The 25,269-nt window shown below is 34.4% G+C and overlaps 5 protein-coding genes across 8 annotated transcripts in view; 4 read left to right on the top strand and 1 right to left on the bottom strand.

Moving 5' to 3' along the window:
• Positions 1-1,306: 1,306 nt before the first annotated feature.
• LOC108977371 (zinc finger protein 830) lies at positions 1,307-7,128 on the bottom strand. The gene is made up of 4 exons (XM_018947003.1): positions 6,990-7,128; positions 6,513-6,570; positions 6,395-6,439; positions 1,307-2,247 (listed from the first exon to the last, which is right to left on the bottom strand). The coding sequence occupies exon 4, from the start codon at positions 2,242-2,244 to the stop codon at positions 1,456-1,458; it is 789 nt and encodes a 262-aa protein (XP_018802548.1). The 5' UTR covers positions 2,245-2,247; positions 6,395-6,439; positions 6,513-6,570; positions 6,990-7,128; the 3' UTR covers positions 1,307-1,455.
• A 565-nt stretch (positions 7,129-7,693) lies between these two features.
• LOC108977369 (probable serine/threonine-protein kinase DDB_G0278665) lies at positions 7,694-9,713 on the top strand. 4 transcript variants are annotated; one of them, XM_018946998.1, is made up of 4 exons: positions 7,694-7,917; positions 8,006-8,271; positions 8,336-8,440; positions 8,502-9,713. In XM_018946998.1, the coding sequence occupies exons 2-4, from the start codon at positions 8,061-8,063 to the stop codon at positions 9,158-9,160; spliced, it is 975 nt and encodes a 324-aa protein (XP_018802543.1). In that variant the 5' UTR covers positions 7,694-7,917; positions 8,006-8,060; the 3' UTR covers positions 9,161-9,713. The 4 variants fall into 4 exon arrangements, with proteins under 4 accessions (XP_018802543.1, XP_018802540.1, XP_018802541.1 ...); XM_018946995.1 differs by having other exon boundaries at positions 8,001-8,271; positions 8,339-8,440; XM_018946996.1 differs by having other exon boundaries at positions 8,001-8,271; positions 8,508-9,713.
• A 178-nt stretch (positions 9,714-9,891) lies between these two features.
• LOC108977368 lies at positions 9,892-11,201 on the top strand. The gene is made up of 3 exons (XM_018946993.1): positions 9,892-10,267; positions 10,326-10,536; positions 10,603-11,201. Exons 1-3 carry the CDS (start codon positions 10,092-10,094, stop codon positions 10,744-10,746), a joined length of 531 nt encoding a protein of 176 aa, XP_018802538.1. The 5' UTR covers positions 9,892-10,091; the 3' UTR covers positions 10,747-11,201.
• Positions 11,202-12,111: 910 nt separating this feature from the next.
• On the top strand, positions 12,112-13,640 carry LOC108977366. The gene is made up of 4 exons (XM_018946992.1): positions 12,112-12,138; positions 12,191-12,374; positions 12,472-12,679; positions 13,399-13,640. The coding sequence occupies exons 1-4, from the start codon at positions 12,135-12,137 to the stop codon at positions 13,564-13,566; spliced, it is 564 nt and encodes a 187-aa protein (XP_018802537.1). The 5' UTR covers positions 12,112-12,134; the 3' UTR covers positions 13,567-13,640.
• A 742-nt stretch (positions 13,641-14,382) lies between these two features.
• LOC108977365 (facilitated trehalose transporter Tret1-2 homolog) overlaps positions 14,383-25,269 on the top strand; it is a 19,792-nt gene continuing 8,905 nt past the window's right edge. The window contains exon 1 of the mRNA XM_018946991.1: positions 14,383-14,658. Within this exon, the coding sequence (XP_018802536.1) occupies positions 14,590-14,658 (69 nt within the window). The 5' untranslated portion in view covers positions 14,383-14,589. The remainder of the gene's footprint in view (positions 14,659-25,269) is intronic.

Here is a 25,269-nt window from a genome sequence, read left to right as displayed (position 1 = left end):
AAAACCCCCCAAGGGAGGCATTTTTCATAGAGCGCAGAAGCTTAAGTGAGAAGCATCAAATTCTACGTTTCTAGCTTGTTGTTGCTCAGAAAATAGGAGCAACAACAAAACATTGTTATGTGCCAGCAAGAAATTCGTGCTGTGCAATAAATGCGTTCGACTCGTTCTTTGTTGGCGATAAGTGCATACATGCATACATACAAACGCAATGTCATATATGCACATACATAAATATGTATGTATGGTTAGATTTGTCTGTGCAGATGTGCAATATTGCCAATATTTGTTTTGGTTCTTGTAAATTGACTTTTCTTGTTGGCTGGGTGGGTCACTGGCCTTCAAGAAAAGTCAACGAAATTTACTCCAATGCAGCAAAGCAAAAACAAAATCGCTCGTGGTGGAAAGTGAGAGCAACAGAAATTTAAACAAAAGCAACAAGGAGATGAAAGCAAAAACGCATACAAACAACAAAAGAGGTCGCTACTTAAGGGTCAAAGGGACCAATTAAGGGACACGAACCAATAAAGCATACAATTTTATATCAATAATAATTACTTTTTAATTCATCTAAAATGTAATTTTTGATAAAGCGCCTTAATATATGCAATATATTTCATTACTGATATTCAATTGTTGCCTACATTTAGGATGTTTGTAAATAACAATGAAAAATCAGGGATTTCAAATTCCCGAAATTCAAACAGAAGCATTGTTAGGGCCGTTTTTTGAGTGTCTTGTTAGCAGCCAACTGACCGTTAAGTTCTGGTTAAAAAAAAAAGTTCGTTACCGAAAGAACGAGTCTTGGTGAAGTTGACCAGAACTTAACTGACAGGTGGCTGCTAAGGGGCATTTTCAAGTTCAATGATCATTCCTCGCAAGTTTCTCGAAAGACAAAAAAATTTGGCAGTAAGGCCGTGCCTCTCTCTTTAATTCGACCCCAGTTTCAGCAGGGGTTCACGAATATTAGTTTTTCATATATCTACCAGTGTATAAGCTGTTGTTATTGTAAAGCATACAACAGTTCCATAAAAATTTAGAGAAGTGTTCCTTCTGTTTACGTAAACCCAATTAGAAGTCGACAGACCCCTCCCAAGGTGTTCGAATTCAGCAAGAGGCGGACGAATTAGTTGAACCACGATCACAACTTTACTTCTCTCTATCAATGCCGAGCTTCAATTTGTTGTTTATTGTAAAAATTTTCAAATGATTTTCCATATTTCTAATAAATTGTAGTACTTACGAAACTCCTAATACGATTTGACCCGTCGATTACGATCACAATTAAGTTTTTGCAAAAACAACAACATTTCAAAAATATTTGTTTAATAATGAATCTTAAAAATGATTTACTTCCATACATAAAGATGTTAATCAACATAACATATTTGTTTTACATACATATTTGTATCAGTAAATATCAGATCCGATAATCAGATAATCGCTCGCATAGTGGTTTTAAAGAAATGACTTCGAACGCCAGTCCGAAAATTCAGAAGTTGCTGTTGTCTCATCATCACTTTCATTCTCATCAGAACTGTGAGTTTCGGATTTGTGGTCTTTATTTACGCTAAGCACACCCTTGCGCGCCTCCAAATTCATATACCTAGACCAATGCTTCATTTGGTCGTTGATCTCATCCAAGTCACGATCAAATGCCGATTCCATTTGCTCACCAGCAATAATTGCGACAGATACAGAGGATGCTTCACGAATTTCACGCTGAAAACGTTCCCATTCATCCGCTTGTGGGTCCTTATATTCTGCATTACGAATTTTCGCATCCTTCACGGGATCGTCAAAGAACTTCTCTGGCAACAAAGTGTCTACGTTATTGGCGGATGCGGGCTTTTCAGTGTAGACAGGTGTAGGCACCGCTTTTGTTACAATTTGTTGTGTGCTTTTAAGACTTTGTTGAACTGCAACAGCCCCTTTCGGCGTTTCTACTACTTTTGTGGATGGTTTTGGCGTTTGTGTTGTGACCGTGGACAACTTCGTAGTCGCTTCCGGTATGCCGCCTTTAAAAGTTGATTTTATTTGCTTTGCAATCGTTATGCGTTCCTTGTGCAACTTGGAGTTTACATGCACCTTCCATAATGTGGCCGATTTCACAGTGACTTTGCAAATAATGCACTCTATCTGGCCATTTGGATTTGTCTTCGCCAATTTCGAATCGACTTTATGCTCTGTTTCGGCTACTTTCGTTCTTGACGACAATCTTAGGCGATTTTCCTGATGCCGCCCCATTTTCTGAAAATTTTTACGCACGCAGTTAGTATTTGGAGAGAGAGGGAGGGAATATTTTATTTTAAGAAATTAAGACATTTCGAATTTCGATAAAAATTTATAGCTAGAAAATCCACAACGCTGCGTACACATGCATACATGTGACGCTTGTCACCACCAAATGTTATAATTGCATGTGTGTGTATATGCATTTGTCGATCCAATCGCTGGCATATGAGGCAAGTGCGGTTTGTGCCCTGATAACTGCGACACAACACAGAATTTCAATGTCGCATCAAATCCACAATAATTACAACGCAATCACAGTCGAACGAAAAAAAGAACAACGTAAAACGTACTACTATCAGTGAGCGCAACGTGGCGTGACGCAACACAATCATTTTACTTCAAAATGTGAAGTGTGAACGTGGTGGAGATGGGCGGCGCGTAAGTGCGACCCGCAAACACTACAAATGAATTTGTTTATCAAAAGCGAATAGCAACACGTATGTACATATTTACTACGTATAAAGTCGTATATTCGCAGAAATACAATAATAATAAATGTATTCATAAAGAAGTACATTCATAGATTCATACATGTATGTATGTAAGCACTCTGTCTTAACAATGGCGTTAATTTTTCTATTTTCAACAAATTTGTGCAATTCTCCAAAAATAACCGAACACTTGAAACACTCAAAGCGCTTTTATCATAAATGGCACTTGTTCGTCATATTTGCATCACAATATTTCAATACGTAAAGTAGAAACAAGCAAGGTGATGCCAAATTAGTTTGAAGCATAATTGCTTTTTACTCTGAAAATGCTTATATACAATCAGTATTATTTTATATTCCTTTTTAATATTAGTTCATATCGAGTGACGTTGAACAATCCTTTATTAATTCAGTCTATACACTTTAAAAATGCAATACCACTTCTTAAGACTCCTTTTTGTCAATCACCTTTCATTAAATCGATTTATATTATTTACTTTGTTTGAAAAAGGTCTAACTGAATCAACTACATAAATAAAAACTCAATAAATGTATGTTATTTTGTCAAAACTACACAGATATTCCAAAGAAAAAAATGTAAGCACGATTCAAACCTTCACATAACGTAACTTTCTTTGGGACCATCAATGAAAACGGCAAGAGGAAGAACAACTATGGAAAAATGTTGAAAACTAAACTGACATCAATAAATATTTTATTGTATGCAAAACGCAAATGTTGTGAGCACATGATACAAATTAAAACAACACTTAAGCTAAATCAGTCTTGTGTAATAATTTAAATTTGCATGCTGACTCCTGTTAACCTGAAATGTGGCGAAGTGAATTGCAACCAGCACAATCAAACAGCTGTTGCAGCAATTCAACAGCTGTATTTCCAAGCACTTAACAACGTTCGCCCCCAGCACCCGCCGGACTAGGGAAGAGTGAATTGGCTTTCGCATGCAAACTGCTTTTGCCAAGGGCAAAGCTAAGCTTCTATGTGCGTGCCAAATGTAATTTACGTAAATTCACATGACATCACACACAAACAGCTGTGCGCACATTAAACAAAACAACAACAAGCAAGAATAGCCAACACATTTGACAAAAACCGAGTTAAGGTCAGATGCGGTCAATTAATTAATATACCAATATGTAGAAATACAGATAAAATTAATACGCTAACATCCGCTGTCATCGATAATACATATATACAACAACAATAATGATTAATTTTACTTATTTTCAAAGCTTTTTACCAATTTGTATTTTTAAGGTTAAATTCAATTGCTTTTGAAATCTTTATTTAATTTCGTCAACTGCGAAAGCTCAGATTGATTTTTCCTAATTTTGCAGGTAAGAACAAAATATGATTAAATTATTTGGTAGAAAGGTATGTTTAACATGCTATGTTATAGTCAGAATAGATTTAAAAATATTTTTTTGCAATTATTTTTAAGTTTATTTGTCAACCAAAATAAAAAAAATGTAGACTGCTCCAATTTTTATATCCTGAGCAGGGAAGTTTGTAATACCCAGAATGAAACTTCGGAGAGCCTATTGAATATACATACATACATATGTACATATAATATGATCAGTGTGCCGAGCTGAATCGTTACAACCATATCCTTCTGTCTGTACTTAAATACGCGAAAACTAGATGTTTTTCTGATATCGATTTGAAATTTGGACTATGAAGATGCTAATTCTTCGGAACTGCGGATATCGGATCACTTTTGCAAATAGCTTAACAATATTGAATATACTGAACGATTCCTTTGACGAAATATCTTTACAAAATTTGGCATGGATTCTTTTCCAAGGTGATGGTATAATTGTGAAGGATATTATAACATCGTTCCAGCCAAAGTTAACGTTTTTATTATTAATTATTTTTGATAAGCATCTGTACATATACAAATTTCACTTAAAATTGTTCAATAGTCTGTTGCACCCAAATCACAATGGGTGCCGATGACCTTTTAAAAAGGATATTAGCGCTTTAGGAAATGTTATGCTTCCATTGTGTACAGTTTAACAAGCAAAAGGTCAGAGTTCATATACAGCACCACATTATATTATAAATTCTGCATTAAATGTTACACACAATATAAGTACAACTAAATGTAAATGCGCCCATCGCAAACTTATGTATATACATATGTATCCCCAAACATACTAACTTATAGTCTATACAAACATGCATTTTCGCACAGTACAAATTTACAGCAATACTCTTGAAAGCTTTCGCTTGTATACACACACATACATATGTATAGATTTGCACAGATCTACTTATGAGTATTTGTATAATTCACAAAACGGCATACAACAACGAAGGTAAACGACCCATCGACTGAATAATATTACGCTTATTTTGGCCCAAATTGACAGAGAGGCGTAAACCACGCTAAGCCGATGAACTGACAACCGTGGGTCTCATGGAAGGGGTAACAGCATGTGCTGCCAACGGCAGACATATAAACAAATAACTTATTAAATGTGTCAAATTCACAAAATTTTAGTTACAATATTAATGATTTTTTTGCACTTAGCGAAACAAATGACCACAACCACTTGTTTGCTAATTTTTGCAATTCATATGAGATATTTTTTGTTTATAGTAATTTTATTTAATTACTTTTTATTCTATTCTTCTTGTTGCCTCTGCTCTGTAGTGGAGGCGAGAATTCGGCTTATATGCCAATCGAGTGCTTTTTCACCGCACTTAGAGAGTCTATTACATTGCGGGGCTTTCATACTGCGCTGGTAGCGGTGACAGAAGCTTTCGCTCAGAAAAGTCACCACCAAATGATCCACGAAGGCGAGAAATTGCGAGAAATCCGTTCCCACGACAGTCGGGTCTACGAAAACCGGAACGGACCCGGATTTTTATCCGACCAAGGACTGTCAACTCGGCAGAATTCTGCCATTACAACAACAACAACAACCACAACCACTTGCTCGAGAATGAAGAGTTATGTTATCATTGTCGTTTCGTCAATCGATGAAGAAAAACATAGTAATGGTTTAAATTACGGGATTTCCGTATCATTTAGTTATAAATAAGTTATAAATAATATTGAAATAAATTACATATTTGCCTCTATAGAAATTTATGGCAATAATCTCAGTTGCATATGCTTTTCATTATTGTAGAAACGTGGGTGTCCATATATAATTAATGTAGGATGTGTATAGTACATGGGGCATAGGATATTTTCCGCATTAATTAGCAATGTTTTTTTATAATATTTCTATTTACTCTCTTATAACTTAATGATTACAGCAATTTTAATTTCTCTATGTCATTGGCAAGCAAAATTAACATTCTCGACCGTTATTAAAAAAAGTACTTGATATAATATAAATATAATTAAACTTGATATTTAAAAATATTACAAGTTCAAATATTAAGAAAACAAAAGTTTTATTTCGGGTTCTTCAATGAAAATCACAAAATAAATATGTATGAATATTTTAAACAAGCCATGGAGGTAATGGCATTCACTAGCGCCCGGCAAACTCTTGAAACTATTCAGGCTGCTGGGGCTCTGGGAGGTCATGTGATATAGGAGAGGGCACAATAGACCCTAGGTCGCGGTGCATTACCTCAATATCATTATCTATCTACGGGGACATGCCTGACGACGTTTATGTACTTACCTAGATTTTGACAATTTCTTGTTTATAAATTTAGGCGATGTAAACCTAGAAATAAAAAAAAAAAATAAATAAAAAATTTTATACAAATTATTCCACTTAGAAAAATATATCGTCTTACCTTCAAAATTGTATATTAATATAGCAGAATTTGGTAATCCCACGATATAAATGTAAACCTGAAATTACATAAATATATTACAATATAATAATGTTAAAAATCTATTAAAAACAAACATATCCGACTAGAAGTTTGCTTAAAATCCGATTAATTTCGGCACGCTGATATTAATACACATGTAGCATATGGCGGAATGGCAAGTTTGATTTTATGCATATTTTTATTGAAATTAAAGTAAAAATCAATATAAATAGGATCCAATAGCAACAAAATCTCAATATAACACATATTTACTAATATACAATTCGTGCCTTACACCTCGTATTAAGTGTACGGCTTTGAAATAGTAAAATGGCATTATAATTAAGCCCAGTTACAGAGCACTAACCAACACCAAATACAAATATTCCATTTTGCGATTAGCAACAACAAATTGATTTTTAGAAATACATCATATTCATCATTAAAACCACTTACACTGTTGCCCCGATATTTAAAAGCCACCTAATATTTCATATTTTTTCGGGTAATATGTTGATTTAATGTATTTTAAACGTTTTTTATAAATATTTTATTAATTATTTCTGGCACAGACAAACAGCAGAAGCTAATGAAAATTCACCACTCACCAAATGGTAGGGTTGCTTCAATTTCTCGAATGTGAAGTGTAAATTAATCATTGTAATCGATAACAAATAAAAGAACACATTTTATGCACCGCATATATTGAAACCAAATCTTTAATAAAAATTTAAAACTATAAACAATCATGTAATAATTATTCAAAAAATTTATTAGTGCTGCGACTTTATGTTAAGATTTTATATTTATTGTTTAGTAAACACAAACAAACAAATTTAAAGTTTAGTAAATTAAGTCATTAAACAAAATGTTGTTTTCGTTCAATGATAAATGCCACTAACTATTACTTCAAGATTTGACTTATTATTGAATAATATTTGACACTGAATATAGACAAAAAAATTAAATGTTGACCATTCGTTACTACAAAGTTATACTTTATAAGTTAGCTGATTAATTCGATTTTCGACTTATATGTCAAAAACGATTTTTTAACTTTGCAAAATAATATATTTTATTTTATTTTAAATAAGAAACTTAAAAAGTTCCTCATGGAAACTTATTCATTTTCGAGCTGTAACTATCGATATTTTCACATGTGAATCTATTACAAAATTGGTGCGTGTTTGTCAAAACATCTTGTCGTTTGGAAAATTTGTAATTGCAAAATTTCTGTTCCTTCGTTGCTCAGTTCGGAATATATCGCTGTTATTATTACGATTTTTGCAGAAGAAATTCGAAAATTTTAAAGAAAGTGTATTAATTTACCGCTGGCTATTTAAAAATGTCATATCTTGGAAAAGGATGTAACGTATTGCCTAATGTAAGTTTAGCTTCCATTATAAAGAGCGCCAGCTCTGACATTAATTAATAGTAACGGTTGTATTTTCCCTACTTCCATTTTAGAGTAGCGACCTTAATGAGCTAATCGAGGACACAAGTTTATTAATCGCATCCGTATACACTATGTTGGATCGGACTCAAAGCACACCACAACGAACTGCGTCATCACTCGGGCGTAGGTCCCACAACAATAGCGATAGCAGTGGCCAACTTGAAAGGGCAAATTCTAATTCTAGCTCACCGAAATCGCCGAAAACACCACGTTTAAATTTACCCGCTAGAACAACATTGTCCACACCATCAAGTAGAGAAATTGAACAGGAAGTCAATCGAAGTAAATAAAAACTAAAAGTCACTTCTTTTTGGGAATTTGTGTAAGCTTTTTTCTACAAATTTAGTAGATCGATTTTGTGAGATGTTGGAGCGCAATTTACGCACTGTGGCTTCGGAGCAAGAGCAACTCGTTGGCAGACGTCTAGAATTAACATCACCAACTACTCCACGTAATTTTAAAACTAACTAAACTAACAACTTAAAACATAGTTAGATTTTATCGTATTTCAGCAACAGAGAGACCTCAACCGGTAAGAACAAATAGAGTGCGCGCACCAACACCCGAGGAAGTAATCGATTTAAGTGATTCAATGAATATGCCGGTACCAATTAGGCGGTCCTATCCATTTAACGACGATGTAATAGTAGTGACACCAGATGATGGAGATGTCGTTGATCTTTGTACACCAAATTTCCGTCGAAATAATGGACGCTCAAGAAATAGACGAACCACCACTGACGTTAATGCCAGAACCGGGAACGCAACACGACAACGTTTGACCGCATCACGTCGCTTAAGCTCTGCAAGCGGTCATAGAGCCTCATCACGTCGTTCACTAACTTCGAACGAAGGCAGTTCGTCGGTTAGCTTCACCTCCGCAACAACATCAACAACAAACATAGGAACAGCAAACAAAGACAAAGTTAATGAGTGGTCGCCTGGTGCACAAGTTGCAAGTTCCGATGCTGGTGTGGTGAACGAAAGTGGCCGCGTCCCTTTTATGTGTGCTGTTTGCATGGAGAGTTGCGTCAATAATCAACCCACATCAACCAAGTGTGGTCACGTTTTCTGCGCCAATTGCATACGTCAAGCCTTACGTTTGACACGCAAGTGTCCCATGTGTAATACCAAGCTCAGTCCCAGCATGCTATTCCGTATATATATTTAAGTTATAATCGAAGCCAATTGTTGCACACTTTAACCAGCGCTTATGGGCTCCAACTCCTTAAAACAGAAAACGGTAAATCATAATCATTCTAATGTTGCTTGCTTTTTATAGGAATTTCATATATTATTTTAACCATTTATTTGCTCAGAATTTAAGTTTGTTGTCATGTCTCATGTAAAAACTATAATAGTAAAATCTAAGTTAGACCGTATGTTATTTTTTCAAAACTTTTATATAATATTTTCATTCAAACTCACCTAGAAAGAAATGTATATATAAAAAAAAAAAAAAAATGTAGTGCTTTATCTGAAAAAGTATGATGCGATTTTTTATTTTATTTTCATATTGAAAACAAGAACTTCCGTTATGTGATTCGCCATGCCGTTATCAAAAATTTATTTGCAGTTATGTATGTACTTTGCTTTGCAAATATTTTGTGACGTATTCTTTCAAATTTAGTTTGCCGGGCATACGAAAATTGATTGGGGTTAGAATTTAAGCAAATAAAAATGTAAAAGAACTAATATTAATAAAAATCGTATCTTTTTCATTCTTTTGTTGTCTTTCATTTCGGGTGAAGCATTGTAAACTGTCAAGCCTTTGACAAGTTTACAAAATGTGAACACACACTTCTATGAGTAAATTTGAAGAACAATATTTTTATACTTTTTGTAAAATCAGCTTTTTATACATTTTTTATAAAGTCAACTTTTTGTATACTTTTTGTAAAATCAGCTTTTTATATATTTTTGTAAATACTATTTTTTTATATAATTTTTGTTTTTGTTAAACTAATCTTCAATTAATCATCCGTAATTTATGTGAATTATGTAAAGTCCACAAAATTAACTAAATACTACGCGAAATTCCAAATAAAGTTAGTGCAACTAAGATAAAGCGAAAAAGTGCGAGCGCCAATGCCTTGAATGCCATGAAGCATTCACCTCAAAATCGTACCCAAGCGAAACCCTTAATTTCGCGCCGATCCGCTTCGATCTTCGACGCGCTTAATCCCAGTTTGACTAACCTGGAATCGTTGGCATTGCAGAAAGCGTGGAGAATTCTAGAACCAAAATTGCGCTCGCTCTCCACCGATATACTTATGGAGTAAGTGCAGCCGCTACTTTTACTCAATATTTACTGCCATTATGCACTGCTTTAACAGCCTCTATTCGGAGCATTACGAGATTATGGAAAAGTTTCGCGATGAAAGTGGCAAATTATGTAACTATGAATTGATAAATTACACAACTTGGCTGCTACGGCTTTACGGCACGATTATAAATAATAAAGTAGATCCCATTAAAACGAAGAAAATATTGGAACCCTTGATAGAGAAGCTGAAGAAGTATTCCATGGATGTGGTTTGCGTAAAGGTGTGTTCCATTTTATGTTTTAATTGTAATTTTATTAATTTACGTTTGTTTCTTAATTTCTTGTAGCTCCAGTTGGAGGGTATTAAACATTTTATATTTGCTGAACTACGGAATGCCTTATCGCCCACATCGATCGAGGCCTTCAATAAGCTCCACAACACTATTATCAGATATGTTCATATAAAACTTAATTTACATAATATACAGTGAATCAAAAAAAAGATTAGGCGCACCGTAAACTTTAATTTTTATTCCAAAATTACAGTGGTCTCTTTGTATCTACAAAAGTAATAATAATAATGTGTTTCAATTTCAACAAGATGCTGCAATGCGTCCCCAAACCATTACGTTACCGCCGCCATGTTTCACAGTCTTAATTATATTATTTTCCTGGAGTGGAGTCCAGAAATAATTGGCTTACGTCGCAGAACTGGCTCGTGATAACCAGCTTTGTGTAAAGTGTTACGTACAGTTTGTGGCTCAAAAGTTTTTTCAAAGCTTTGTTGCATCTTCATCATCTTGACACAGCTTTAATGCTGAAATCTTCGGATTCTGAAATACAGCTCCTTCCTGGCATGGTCTGAATTTTTTGGGCATTAGCGCACTTGAACAAGGTCTCCATACTATATGACCAATTTCATGATAAGATTTTTGCTGCAGGTTTAAAATAATTATGTGATTAATTGAAAGAGAAAAAAAAAATAAAGCGTGTATTTCCTAAAAACTTAACTTACTCACAATTTCACAAATAACGGAATATTTCTTTACTTAGTATGATATACTACATATGTACATGTATGTATGCAACTGCGTCGAAAATTGAACAACTTCAAAATAATTATGAGTAATAAGCCGCAGAACCTTATTCATGAGCGTTTCGCCATTTTTTCAGGCATTTCGCGTTTCTTATGAAACAACGGAGTATTTCTTAACTTATTATGATATACATATGTACATGTATGTATGTAAGCTAAGTTGGTAAGTTGGTTAAAAAAAATTGTGTTTTCAATTTTGAATAAACTTTCTGGCAAAGACAACGCCTGACGAGCTGAGTCGATTTAGCCAACTTCGTCTGTCCGTCCGACTCAGTTTTTGAGTTATCGATCTCAAATTTTGCTTATATCTTTCATATTTTGGTAATGCCGATATCGGAAACTATAGTCTATAGTTGCCATAAAACTCTGAATTAAGTTCTGTTATGGAAAACTTCACAAATCTAAATCGCGTTCTTGTATGGGAAACTCATTATTTGACAAGATAATTTTCGACATTTGGCTTAATTATTATCCAAAAGAACACCAAATTCTCCGTTGAGGTCCAATCGATTCAAATCAAATTATTGTAAGGAAAACTTTTTTAATTGTGAAGGGTATTATGGCTTCGTTGCAACCGAAGTTAACGTCCTTTCTCGTTTGCAGGTAAATGCTTTCAAAACACTGCATGATATTAATTGACAACTTCCTTTAATTTCAGTTACTGGGATTTTCATAATAAATAAATCAAAAAACAAAAAAAAAAAAATATATTTTTTAATTTTTGTACGCTGACAGAACAATATCATACTTAAAATATACATTTGCATGAAAAAATACTAAAATATGGGTAAACTCCAAGAGAATTAGCTTCAGCGCGAGTCTAATACACATACCTCTAGGTTCTTATATTGAAACAACGGAGAATAAAACACCGCCCGTGTTTCCCAGAGCCTTGGAACCGTACGAAATCAGACCCGTGGCTGATGAGTTGGGGCTGACAAGTACAGAGAGAAAATCGTTGCAGAATGGTTGGACTATAATTAAACAAAAGCAACGCCGAGCAGCGCTTAATATCTATGTGAAGTATGTACATAAGCCTTTAAACTAGGGATAGAGCATTAAAAAGAAGAAAAACGAATGAATATTCATTTGGTAAGTGCGTGTCGCTCTGGTTTTTCAGTTTCTTCGCCGAACATGAGGATCTTTATGAAATATTTCGCTTTAACGGTGTATTGGACATTGAGTTCGCCAGTCAACATCAAAAGGATGTGCTCGCCGTTTTCCAAATGATCATTGAGCAGTTGGATAATTCACGCTTCGTGAAGACTATGATGAAAGAGCTTGCGCTTAGACATAGAGCTGCTTCTGTCAGCGGCACAATGTGGCAGGTGAGTGCGGGTGATGTTAAGTTAGTTGTATGTGGTGAGTGGGTTGGCGCCTAAAATGCTATGAAGAGGTGATAAATTTGAGTTTTCGAGCCTGGTTCACTTCTTTAGTGAATGGAAAGAGAACCGAAAGCCTTGTAAGCATCCTTAGTTAACAGCGTTTCGGCGCTCATGGATGCAGATTCTAGTTTAGGATAGGTTCAAGATTATTCTATGATAAGTGAAGCCATATACTTATGCAGGATATACATATTAGGTTGGCCACGAAGTTGTAAACACTCAGTGGGAGATATCGGAGGCCACGTTGTTGTTTCTGTAGCGGCAGAAAATCTTCCTGAAGTAATTTCAAGGCATGGTCATTTCCGGTCCGTTCCTTTTACTTAGACCGGACTGTCATGGAAACGGATCGGAGACCATATCATGTGCGAGCCATCTGCCTGTCTAAATAAATATTCGAATATCTCAATTTTTGTGTAAACAAACGCAAGTTTTGCTCGCATCCTTCTTTCTCTAAGAAGCTGTTCGTTTGTTGGAACCGCCGAAATCACATCCTTAAAGCATATATAAACTGATCGATCAAAAGCAAGATAAAGATCGTTGTATGTTTAAATTTTATGCTTTCTAGAGTTTAAAGCCCTTTTTGATATTTTATTTTTATTTTATTTATTTTTTAATTTAATTTAATTTTTTTTTTTTGCATTCTCTGCCTTCTTTTTTCACAGCTGTATACAAATGAAGTAAAACTTTACTTTCTGAAGACCCTGAATGATGCCCTTTCGCCAACATTTGTTCACGCCCTAGATACATTAATAAATTATATCTGCGATTTTAATGAATTCAATGAGTCGAGAGATGACCAGAGTCAACAGCAAGAACTTGACAAGGAATGATTGATAAATTCAAATTTGTGAAGTAAACTCATGTATATTTGTATTTGCGTAAATGTATTTCTAAGACTTTTTAAATAAAGACACTTTTATAAAGAGAGTGCTATATATTTTTTATAAATATTTTATTTTTTTTTTGGTCTGTGGAATATTTGCCGAAAACTACCTGAAAATTGTCAATATTTGAATATTTGCAACTAAAAAAAATCTCTATATTCTAAGTAATACATTATTATATTTGAAATGCTTAAAAGTTATTGAAACGCCCACTGCAAAGCTTAAAAGTGTGGTAGCAACTGCAAACCCTACCACTAGTACATATGCTCATGTTACGTATACGCCCAGGTATCCGCACAGTGAGTATGCGTTATAAAAGCGAGCAACTGAGCAAGCCACGAAATCGGCATTTTACTGATTATTAAACAGTTATAATATGTGCCTAAATGGGCATAGCATTTACATTCATTTGTTGTTGCAATAATACACCCACCACTAGCACATGATTGCAGCAACAATAAATCGTCGGCTTTTGATACCAAATTTTGAATATGGCAGCGCTTACTAAATACGAGCGGCGATCGGTCAATCAGTCGAACACAGTTAAACTTTATCTGTATTCCAGTGCTACTGTCCCACACACACACACACACACCATCTTAATTACAAAGATAACAATGCACACACACGCACACCTTTAGTCGCCTGAATTTGCGGTCACCTCGCGTCGTTTTTGTCGTTAGTTATGGACTGACTTAGGATGCGGTTAGCATCAATTATATTATATGCCTTATTTAGTCGCGCTTTTACCGCAAGAACTTTAGTTTCTCATTGACTTTTGTGCTGCACGCAACAAATGGTTGGACAGCAGTGTACGCGGTGAAGGGTGAAATGAAATTCGGTGTGCTTCTTGTATATATTTCATAGAAGTGTGTACACGTTTTACTGTTAACACAAAGAATTAGTGTTAAAAAATTTTTTTTTTTCTAAAATTGTTGAATAAAATTAGTTGGTGAAAAAGCCAACAAAATGCAAGAGAAAGTGGTGACTGTAAGTCAAATGTCAGCGGATTCGTTTAAAGGCAGCGGCAAAATTAAGGTGCGTTTGTTTTTTTTTTTTTTTTGATTAAAAAATATATGTGAGTAGTTAAGTTTTTTATTTTTGCCGTTCATTTGTTTGTTTTGCTCAGCATTTTAAGTTTTATTTATTATCTGCTGTGTAAAATAAATTTTGTTGAATGAGGCCTTTCAGCAAAATTTTCTAAAAAAAAATTGCTAAAATAATTTTGTGAAATACACATTATAAATTTAAATTAAAATAAAAAACGGTTCAATTAAAAAAAAAAGATTTTAATTCATATTTTAATTTTTTTTATTTATTCTTTAAATTTTTTAAAAATATTTTTTTATGCATTTTAGCCAAGAGACATCCATTAAAAAGACAGTTGAATTTAGATTTTTATTCATTTTTTTATTTATTTTGCAATACTGAGATTTCAACTAAAAGTGATTTTAAAATTTTTATTTCCAAATTTTGGTTTAAAAAGTTAAAACTAAATTTAAAAAAATCTTATTTTTCATAAAATTTCAACACAGTTGCATCTATTTTATTTCATTTAACTACTTTTGATCATAGTGTTGAAGTTAGAAACATGTAAATCTTTCATTTTTTAAATCTTTTCATTCCGGTTTTAATTTTAAAAATTTTTTGAAGTACATATTTTTAATATTAATTCTTAATTTTGAAATATTTTTTTTTTAATTTTCAAACTAGTTTTTGAAGCAAAAACATTTTAACAATTTTTAATTGAATTTTCCAGTTTTCCAGTTTTACAAATTAAAAATTTTAAATTTTAAATTTCATTTTTTTGTGTTATAGATAAAATAATTGCCAGTTCCAATATCGGGATTAAAAATAAATTTTTCAAAATTTTTATTCGAAACACTTTTAATTAGAAAAATAGCTTACCTTTAACCAAGCTTAAAACTCGTATAATACTGTTTTCATTGAACGAACAGCAGTTGAGCGGCTAATGAGGAAATTTATAAATCGTCTCAGACCCAGAAACAGTCGTATAATTTTTGGATATTTTTTGATAAATATTGTGAATATTTTAATAGTATCACTATAGTGTGTAACCTCTTCTGCGAACCATATTAGTAGATACATATCTCTTGGCTTACAAGCGAAATTATCAAGGATGTCTGAGCAGAGTATAATTTAAAGAGAGCATAACAATATTTTGACCTTAATGAAAAACACAACATTCTGCGCAAATATTCAAACAAGGCTTAGACAAAAAAAAAAAAAACAGGAAAAAGTATGACGAAAGAGGCAAGCTCCTCATTCCTTCTCGTTTATTAACACCTGTGGCAAACATTCAAGAAAGCTTCGCATATATATTCTTAGTCCAAGCTTCATTCAGAGTCGCCTGATGTTCGTTAAACAACTTATTGTGACAGCAGTAAAGCTTCGACTCAGAATTGCTCCCTTTTCACATGAGATATGTATATAGTTAGTTAGTTTTCAAGCGCTGTGATATTCTTTGGTATCTTATTAGGAAAAAGTACCACTCCAACGGCTGCACATGAAAATTACCATACCACCAGTTGACATTGCAGTAGAAAGCTGAGCAGCGAAATCAGCTGCATGACTGGCGGCGTTAGGTGAATTTTCCAGAAGAACCATCGGACATAGCTCACATACCCTCATGCTTTATCTGGGAGGGAAGGTTTCACTCCAAAAGAAGTTGGATGGCGTAGTTATGCACGGTCGTATAAAAAATAATTGATTGAATGGGTGTCGGGATCTGGAAAAATTGTTTTTGCTCTTCGAGACAATCAAACATAAAGACTATTTTTCTATTTATATATTTTTCGTTAAATTATATATATTATCATTATATGAATATCTGCAATCGATAGATAGTTTTTTGAGGAGTGGTGTATATGGTAAATCCCACCGTATTGCAACTATAGTAGCATACCAAGGTCTTAATTTTTTGGTAGCTTATCTTCTCTTTCAAATATGTATTCCATGAAGATGTCATAGAAATGTACTTAATATATTAATACGTACTTATTTTATATACAAATACATAGAAGAGCATAAATATGAGTGTTGCCAAAGTTTTATTATCTACATTCAATCTCTTATCATTGGACCACTTCAAGTGGTCGGAAAAATTCAATACTTACGAAGTGCCTTCATGTGGCTTGTGAATGACTCCAGAGCAAAATTTTTTCGAAACTGCAAACTGAACAGACAGTGATGATAATCAATCCTATCGAGGTACTTGTGAAAATATTTTTATAATTTTACCTTAGATGTGACATTAATTAAAAGTTGTAGCAACCACTAGTACTTTACTATCACTAACACTTAATTTTTCGAAATTAAAGAAAAATATTTAACTAAAAGTGATAACAGCACGATACTGATTCATTTGCAAGTATAATTGCTGCCACTTCACTTTTATTTAAACAAAAACAAAAAACAAAAAAAAAACAATTTCTCGTCAATAATTTTTGTGACGATTTGGGTTTTTCGATAACAAATTCGTCAGTAGCAATAATGAAAGATAACCGAAATAAAGCCACGATAATAATGACGATGGCAAACAATGATTTAATAAAGTAAAATAAATAATCTGTATAAATTGGTAAGAGGGTTGCCAGCCATTAAGTAATTATGGACAATGATCTGTTCCAAATTTTGTGAAGATAATTCGGGAAACAAAAAAGATTCCATAGAGAGATTTGAATTTGATAGATTTGATTAGTTTTTCTGACAGTTATATACTAAAGTGTTACGATGTGAACAACATGTTCGCAGATAGTAAGGTTCTTTTTCTTTTTATTGGCGTAGGTACATAGTATGGTTGCTTTGGAAAAAAATCTAAGTCGAATTCCGAACGCTGAAAATATATTGTCAGAAACAAAAAATATATTGTCAAAGACAAAAAAGCTTTCCATACAAAAAATTAATTTTGATAGCTCAGGCAACTATATACTATACATATAGTTTTTCTGGGATTTCCGATGTTTCCTTCGGGGTGTTACAAACTTCGTGGCAACCTGGATATACTTTGTTCTAGTTTTAATTATCAGTCAAGTAACAGTGAAAGAGCTTCCGATTATATGAAAGCTTTACAAAAGCTCGTTGAAGCTCGTTCCGATCACATGAAACTTTACAAAAGAAATGATCGAGATGTCATACTCCTACTTCAATTCTAATCCAAATTTCTGCTCAACCGCCGAGCTTTTCTTTAATTATCAGTTAGTAATAAAAAAAAACAAAAATATATCAAGATGGTAATCCTATAAGGCATTCGGCCGAAGCGTGAACCGTTATGCCGTACTAACTGAACAGCTTTGAACTCTTGGCGTAATGTTTATTGCCAAGCCACATATGTCCATATATTACGCATAACCCAGTGTAAAAAAAGTAGTAATCACTAATTGATCTCTGACCGATTTCTGTCACGTCCGATTGATGCATAATTAATTCGTTTATTGCTATGCAATATTTATGCATTTGTTTTCACTTTCAATAAATTTCCAGGTTCACACGCGAGTGCCTATGTGCTATGAGTGCTATGGCTTATCTGCTGAAAGGTAAACAAGGCAAGGTTTTTTTTTAGCTTGTTTATGATTACTATTATTATATATATTATATTACTATAATGAGATTTAAATTTACAAGAAGAACTTTCAACGCGCCAATATTTTGTAGAATTTTTTGGGGAATGCTTTCTGCCAGTACAACAAAAACCATTAGAAACTTGAAGATAAATCGATAACATTCTCTTTCAAGTACTTTGTTTTTGTTTTCTTACAAACTTTGGGCAAGTATTTACAATTAAATCTTAATCTAATCAGTTTAGCTGTCCTAAATTTTCTTTGCTTTTGTAATATTGGTGGCAAAAGTGTGACATACACACGCTTAAGTACTCTGCAGCTATCATAGAGCCTGCTTGGGAACTTTTAGACTGATTGTAATGATTTATGCCTTCATTTTGATGATTTACAAGCTTGTTGTCACCTTCACTGGTGGTGTTCCATAAATTTTAGTAGGAATTTTTTTTAGTGGCTGCCTTTCTTATTAGATTGGATAAGGTTTTACTAATCGGTTGTCATGCCATACATAGACCTACTAGTCTTTAGTAAGACCAGATGGAGCTTAGTGTCAGCTCATTTATTAGTCATGCAGAACGTCAGCATTTGCCTTAAGAGCGACTTGATATCTAATTTTGGTTTGTCCTATATATTAATTCTATTTATTTAAGCCGAGTTTTAGATATTGATGCACAAAGGCATGGGGCCTTTCGAGGCAATGTGAGCAAAACAATTGAGTGTTTCCTTCGGGGCTCTTGCACAAGATCTTGACGATCCGGCATATTCTTACGCCATTCCATCTCGACTTAATTCGTCTGTCAGCCCTTCCGCATTTCGTGTTCTGGTACAGTAGTCAGATGGATGGTACTTTTGGCAAGCTCATCAGCTGTATCATATCTCAGGTTTGCTTTGTGGCCTCGAACGCAGTGTTTATGCCGCCGATTTCCGACAGTCATCTATTGTCTCCATGCTTCTAAGGGCATTGACGGAATGCTATGAGAGATTATTGCTTTAATTGCTGCCTGGCTATCTACGGATACAGTGATCTTCCTTATGTTGTTTCCTGCATTTTTGGTTATTTCAGTCGCTTTCCTGACGACAAACACTTTCACCTGGAAGATAGTACTACTGTAATAGCTTAAGTTTCGCCTAAGGTTCAGCTCGGAGTAATGGATTCCGGTTCTACACCGTTGATGATTCTAATCCATTCGCATAAATGTTGTAAGTTACGTAGGCGAGGCGCATGTTCCTGCGCTATCGACCCTCTTTTACTGTGACGTGAAACCTTTCCGAACAGAAGCGTGAGGCTCTGTAGTCTATTTTGTCTACCAACCCCCTATCAACGGTGCCTGAAGGTTCTCGTGAAGAATTCACCTAGCACCTCCTATCTGATTATTCAAAAAGAAATTTAGTTTTGCTACATTTTAAGAGATTATGGAATACAAGGTGAGTTTGTATCATCCAAAATAAAATTCAGTATGACGAGCGAGAGTTGTCTTCGTTACGTTCGTCTGCTTGGCTGTATATATGCGAACTAGTCCCCTTAATTTTTGGAGATATCGCTCTGAAAGTCTGCTCACGTCTCTTTTTCCTCAAAAAAAGTTCTCACTCCGTTCTATAACTCGAATTTCTCCATAACTCGAGCTCTTGGATTGGCAATAGAAGCCAAATTTCATACAAATTTCTTTCCATAAATTGAAGGTTCTCTAGCTCGAAGTTTTTTGTGGATTCTAGTGATTCAAGTTAAGGAAGTTCAACTGTATATGTACATATAGTCATTTTTAAAATTTTCACTCAAAATACTCTCAACGTGTGTCATTTCTACTTATGACAAATTTGTTGATGGGCGCATTTTTATTACGTAATAAAATAATGACCACTTCCTTATTGGATTCCAGCCACAACAAGATCAATGCGAGAATAAATTACCGTTACTTTTTTCTAAAAGGCCGATTTGTTTACAAAAAGTGTACGAAATTTACATCCATATATACGTACTCTCATACATGTGCATATACATATGTACATACATACGTATGTATGTGTGCGTATAGTATGTGAACTCACACCCATTGCCTTTCTCATCTCCTACTATTTATATTAGCATTTAAATTGTCTGATGTTCAAGTGAAGAACAATAAATACAAAGGTATATATCTGCGTATTCATATATCTATACATACTATAACCATACTTACACACAAATATGTGCGTCAGATCCATAATGCTCACGTAAAAATATGCCGCTTTTGTGCGGTAGAGCACGGCAACCATAAAGTGCAATCGTTGCACATGTGTGCGTGTGTATTTGTAAATCGTCTACTCAACCACTACGGCAACGAGAAAATTTCATTTCTGGTTATAATTGTTGGTGTGCTTGCGCCATTTGCCGTTTGAGACAAGCCCCCAAACTACAACGTTAATATCTGCGCTATAAACAAGTGCATATGTATTTATAATATATATACTACATACATACATACATACATATATGTATATGTCTGTGTGTACTTGTAGCGGTGTTGGCGCTTGTGGAAAGTGACGCGGCCGACTGTCAGACGCCACGTGCGCTTGACCGTAATTTGCATGTGACGAGCGGCGATGGCGGCTACTTTGTGATGTGTGCGCATTTAAAGGAGACATTGCTTTACATATGTATAAACGAACAAGTACTAAAGTCGCAGTGGAGCGCCGAACTAGTCAGCACATATACAAATGTATTAGTTAATACAAATAGTTGTCAGAAAATGAATTGAATCGGAAAACCTCGCACTTATACCAAATAAAGAATGATCAATATAAATTTTTGGTCTGTTTTTGGAGATTGGTTATTTACTTTTTTTTACTTCAGAATTTAGGATATATTAAAAAACACGATTTTGAAATCTTTTCCATACATACAAACGTTTTTAATAAATACATAATATTTATAATTTTTTCCTCCTTGAGTATTCTTGACTTCGAAAATTTACTTCAATTTAAACTTCGTAGGATTTGCTTTGTTTCTGTTGTTGTTGTAGGGACAGAAAACGTTCGTGAATTAATTTCGAGGCATGGTGCCGAGTTGACAGTCTTTGGCCGGATCACAATCCGGATCCGTTCCGCTTATTTAGACCCGAATGCCGTGGGAAAGGAGCGTAGTTTCATTAAATACGAAAAAGGCATCGTTATCGGCCACCCCACGGATCTACTTTGCAGACTTCCAGAAAACGTATTTTTTTTTTAACGAGTTAAAGAAGTTGGCACTCCCTGGGTCAAGTGTATCAAGTTAGATTAAGAAAATGTTGATTAATAAATTTCGTGCATTCCCAAATGCATTCTTGTCACTTAGCCGATGTTAAGTTTTAAAAGCGACCTTTACTGTCATATGCCGAACAGAAAGGTAGACACCGCTTACACGGTTATAGAGTTACAACTGGACACCAAATGTTATTTGTTTTTGCTGTTTGACGCCAATTGGAGATTCCAAGTGCAGCCAGGTCCTTCTCCACCTGGCATTTCCAACGAAGTGAAGGTGTTCCCATACTTCCCACGGTGGGGGAGTGTTTTTATCAATTCGGACGACATGACCTAGCTAGCGTAGCCATTATCCCTTAATTCGATATGAGTCGATATGTCAATGCCGTCGTATATCTCGAACAGCTCATCGTTCCATCGAATGCGATAYTAGCCGTTGCCAATGCGCAAAGACCATAAATCTTCTGCAGAACCTTTCCCTCGAAAACTCGTAACGTCGACTCATCAGAATAGCAGAACGATAATAACGAAAGACTTATAGAGTTTGTTATTTGTTCGTCGAGAGAGAAGATTGAGGACTCTCAATTGCCGCTAGTTAAAAAACATCGCTTCAGTGCTTTCGACTTCTATATATTGGTTTCAAAGATATTTTCATTAATTCTGCAACCATGTCGAGACCAAGTCTAGTTACATATTCTCTATTTGTCCGTCGTGTTACTATTTGCACTTACTATATACTACAAGCTATACATACGTACTTTCCCAAAAGTGGGTGTGTGTTCTGCAGTCGCTTTGAAATGAATTATACAAAAAATATAAATAAATCGAAAAATTGCGATTTCGAAGAGCACATTCTCGTGCGGTTGAGAAATTTGCGAATTCTTCTCAGCGAAATTTTCACATTTGTTTACGCCTTTCAATAGAATTGGGTGCATTTAACTTTATGTAAGCAAAAAAATATATTTTTTACACAATTATTTTTTTTGTACAAGCAGTAGCAATTGTATAAATACATTTTCATATATATGAATATACATATGCAAATATATTCTTATTTTCTCCGTTGAGTGCGCAATGCAAATCGAAATTGTTGGTACAACTCTGACGTCACGGTGTCTCAAAGGGGAAGGTGGCGCACGATTTGTGCGTTAATGGAGCAATAATTTCTGCATTGCCGCGCATTCAAGCAGGAAGTAGTAAACTAGATAATTGGCGGCGCGCACCTCGCAGTATTTAAAGGAAGGCGGGTGTGGCGAAAAGCAGTGATGTTAAATACACCAACACACTCAAAGGTTAAGGATTTGACTAGATTTTGTTGCAGTAAATTCCACTTTAAGCAAATATTAAGTGAAAGGTAAGGAATATTTTGGTATTTGCAATTTGGGTTAATTTATCGATTTATAGGAGTGGAGGTCTGCTTCCCAAGTCGGTGTACTGCGTTGAATACTCTCTGAGCTGCAGTGTTTTCATCCATTCAGACGACATGACCAGCTAGCGAACCGCTGTGCGTTTTGCGCTTTAGAATGTATAAATTATTGATGCAGACATACAATTTGCGTTTATTGACTTTCATACCTTAAATACATGGTTTACGTAGTTGACTTAAAGCTAGCTGTATTCCTACAATAGAATAGATATTTCTTAATTTAGAAACTAGTTGTTTACATTTCTGAGGCCAACTCAAATTTGGCCTAGATTGACTGAACTCGAGTGTTAATGGAGATTTTTATTTCATGACATAGTTTATAGATATACAGCGAAAACCAATAGGGATGCCGTGTTTTTCAAGAGGTTCTCTCTCAGCGAATGGCGTACTTTTCGTCAAAACCCCACCCATTGCAGACGAAAAGCTTAAGTTGCCACGACAATCGAGAGTGACCCTTCGCTCTGGATACTGTAGCAGGTTAAACTCCTACTTATCCAGAATCGAGCCTGACATATCATATATATGTCCTGCAAGCAACGAGTCTCCGAATGACACTAACCGTCTCTTTGAATGCCTCGTCGAAACAGCACGTTTCGTCGGATGACCTCGATGACAAGTCTAATCCTTACCATCCTAATAGGGTAAAACCAATTATGCTTGTTTATTAATTTATTTAAATTTTTGTCAGTGTGCTCACTAAGGTTTGCCATTTCATCATATCACGTGCAACACTTAGAAATTACAAAAATTATCAAGCAAATTCACGTTACTTTAAATACACGTTGAGAAAATCCCTTCATAGAAAAATTATTTGCTCAGATAGGCCCATTTCCGGCTTAATGTCTTCGTCAATAAAAAAAATTGTACCTCAAGCTGTTTTCAGTATTCAAAGCATAAAACTCTACACACAGAGAGTCCGCATAAAGTTTATTTTTGAAGTTGTTGTTAACAAGACATGGACATGTACCTGTAACTGTTCATTTTGTAAACTGTAAAATATTACATTTTCGCTACTGTGGCGTTAGAATAGCAATATTTAATAAGAACCCGTTAATGAGGTAATGCTCGGACTATCTTTAAATGAAATTATTCATAATTTTTGGAACTACACATCACTAAGTCTTTTCAGCTTAGTTGTGGTGACTTGAAAATCTGATAATATTAACTGACATAATATACTTGAATGTCACCAAAAATCTCTGTTATCGTTTGTAAGAACTTCCAAAATGTAAACCGACATTACAGTTTCTCTAGAGTATATGTTCAGTCATAGCCCAGTGTTTCGCTTAAGAACTTTGTAACAAAATCAATTAAAACAGCAGTGAAATTGAGTGAAGCGGTATAAAATATAATTAGGGAATGAACTGAAACGTTGAAAATCAAAACATTTACACATCCAACTACAACTAACATATTTGTAGATATATCTATTAGGGTGATTCAAAAAAAGGACCTTCCCGTTACAATTGCGAACTCATTCTTGGAGAGGTTTCTGAGAGGTGTATAGGGACCTATTTTTCAGAGTACCAAACGAAATTTTTTTTTTTTTTGATTCACCCTAATATGCATTGATGTTTGACGATGAATATCTTGTAAATGCCTAACTTAACCGAAAAATCATAAGATATCATTTTTATAGAGCAGTAAATTTCCTACAAAACTATGAGTTTCATAATTCGCAATGATTTTATTTCATTGAGTTATAAAATTCATAAGAAATAAAAAAAATCCCAAAAATAATCAACAGTTAAAGTTTGATTATTTTTGGGAAATTTTTATATCTTTTAAACGGTTAGGTTTACGAAAAAATCGTATAGACCTTTTTTGTAGAGCATTCAATTTCCTACAAAATCAAAGGAACAAGATATTTTTTCAAGTAGTTGGAAGCGAGATATAAAACTTTCTATATGATAATAAGAAAAAATATTGTAGAAAATTGTAAGTAGAAGGACCTTCCCGTTACAATTAAGAACTTATTCTTGGAGAGGCTCGCTTAGAGGTGTCTAGGAACCCATTTTTCAGAGTACCAAACGACAAAAAAATTTTTTTTTTTTGAATCGCCCTAATAAATATACAACCATAGTACTACAAACGCACATAGAGTCATATGGTGAAGAGCAAATCGTGCAAATACTAAATAAAAGCCAAACAGAAACTAAAAAGAAAATCTGCAGAAATGTGGCGACTCGAACACTACATCCAATTGTATGCAAAWTATAAATAAAGCGAATGTTTTCGAAGACTGTTCTGAAAAACGAAATAATTGTGTTTCGTCGAAGAGCGTATCCGCTTAATGATATAGCTCGAGCGGCCAATACTGCGAGTGTCAATGAGTTGGCAGTCTTCGCGCGGAATTCACACCAAACGGTTGAGTCAAAATAATAAATATCTAGGAAAGTACAAACCAGGCCTTTGCCTTGTAAAAGTTGA

Source organism: Bactrocera latifrons, unplaced genomic scaffold (genome assembly GCF_001853355.1).
Source record: "Bactrocera latifrons isolate USDA-ARS-PBARC rearing strain unplaced genomic scaffold, ASM185335v1 scaffold_88, whole genome shotgun sequence".
Lineage (NCBI taxonomy): Eukaryota > Metazoa > Arthropoda > Insecta > Diptera > Tephritidae > Bactrocera > Bactrocera latifrons.
Note: the sequence above shows the minus strand (reverse complement) of the source record. Positions and strands in the feature narration are given on the sequence as shown.

Bases quoted from the DNA above. Each gene is read 5' to 3' on its own strand.
- LOC108977369 (XM_018946994.1), top strand. From the start codon at position 7,879: ATGTCATATCTTGGAAAAGGATGTAACGTATTGCCTAAT. The intron at 8,272-8,335 runs GTAAATAAAAAC...CTACAAATTTAG, and splicing joins TGAACAGGAAGTCAATCGAA to TAGATCGATTTTGTGAGATG. The intron at 8,441-8,501 runs GTAATTTTAAAA...ATCGTATTTCAG, and splicing joins AACATCACCAACTACTCCAC to CAACAGAGAGACCTCAACCG.
- LOC108977368 (XM_018946993.1), top strand. From the start codon at position 10,092: ATGAAGCATTCACCTCAAAATCGTACCCAAGCGAAACCCTTAATTTCG. The intron at 10,268-10,325 runs GTAAGTGCAGCC...CTGCTTTAACAG, and splicing joins TCCACCGATATACTTATGGA to CCTCTATTCGGAGCATTACG. The intron at 10,537-10,602 runs GTGTGTTCCATT...AATTTCTTGTAG, and splicing joins TGGATGTGGTTTGCGTAAAG to CTCCAGTTGGAGGGTATTAA.
- LOC108977371 (XM_018947003.1), bottom strand. From the start codon at position 2,244: ATGGGGCGGCATCAGGAAAATCGCCTAAGATTGTCGTCAAGAACGAAA.
- LOC108977366 (XM_018946992.1), top strand. The intron at 12,375-12,471 runs GTATGTACATAA...CTGGTTTTTCAG, and splicing joins GCGCTTAATATCTATGTGAA to TTTCTTCGCCGAACATGAGG. The intron at 12,680-13,398 runs GTGAGTGCGGGT...CTTTTTTCACAG, and splicing joins TCAGCGGCACAATGTGGCAG to CTGTATACAAATGAAGTAAA.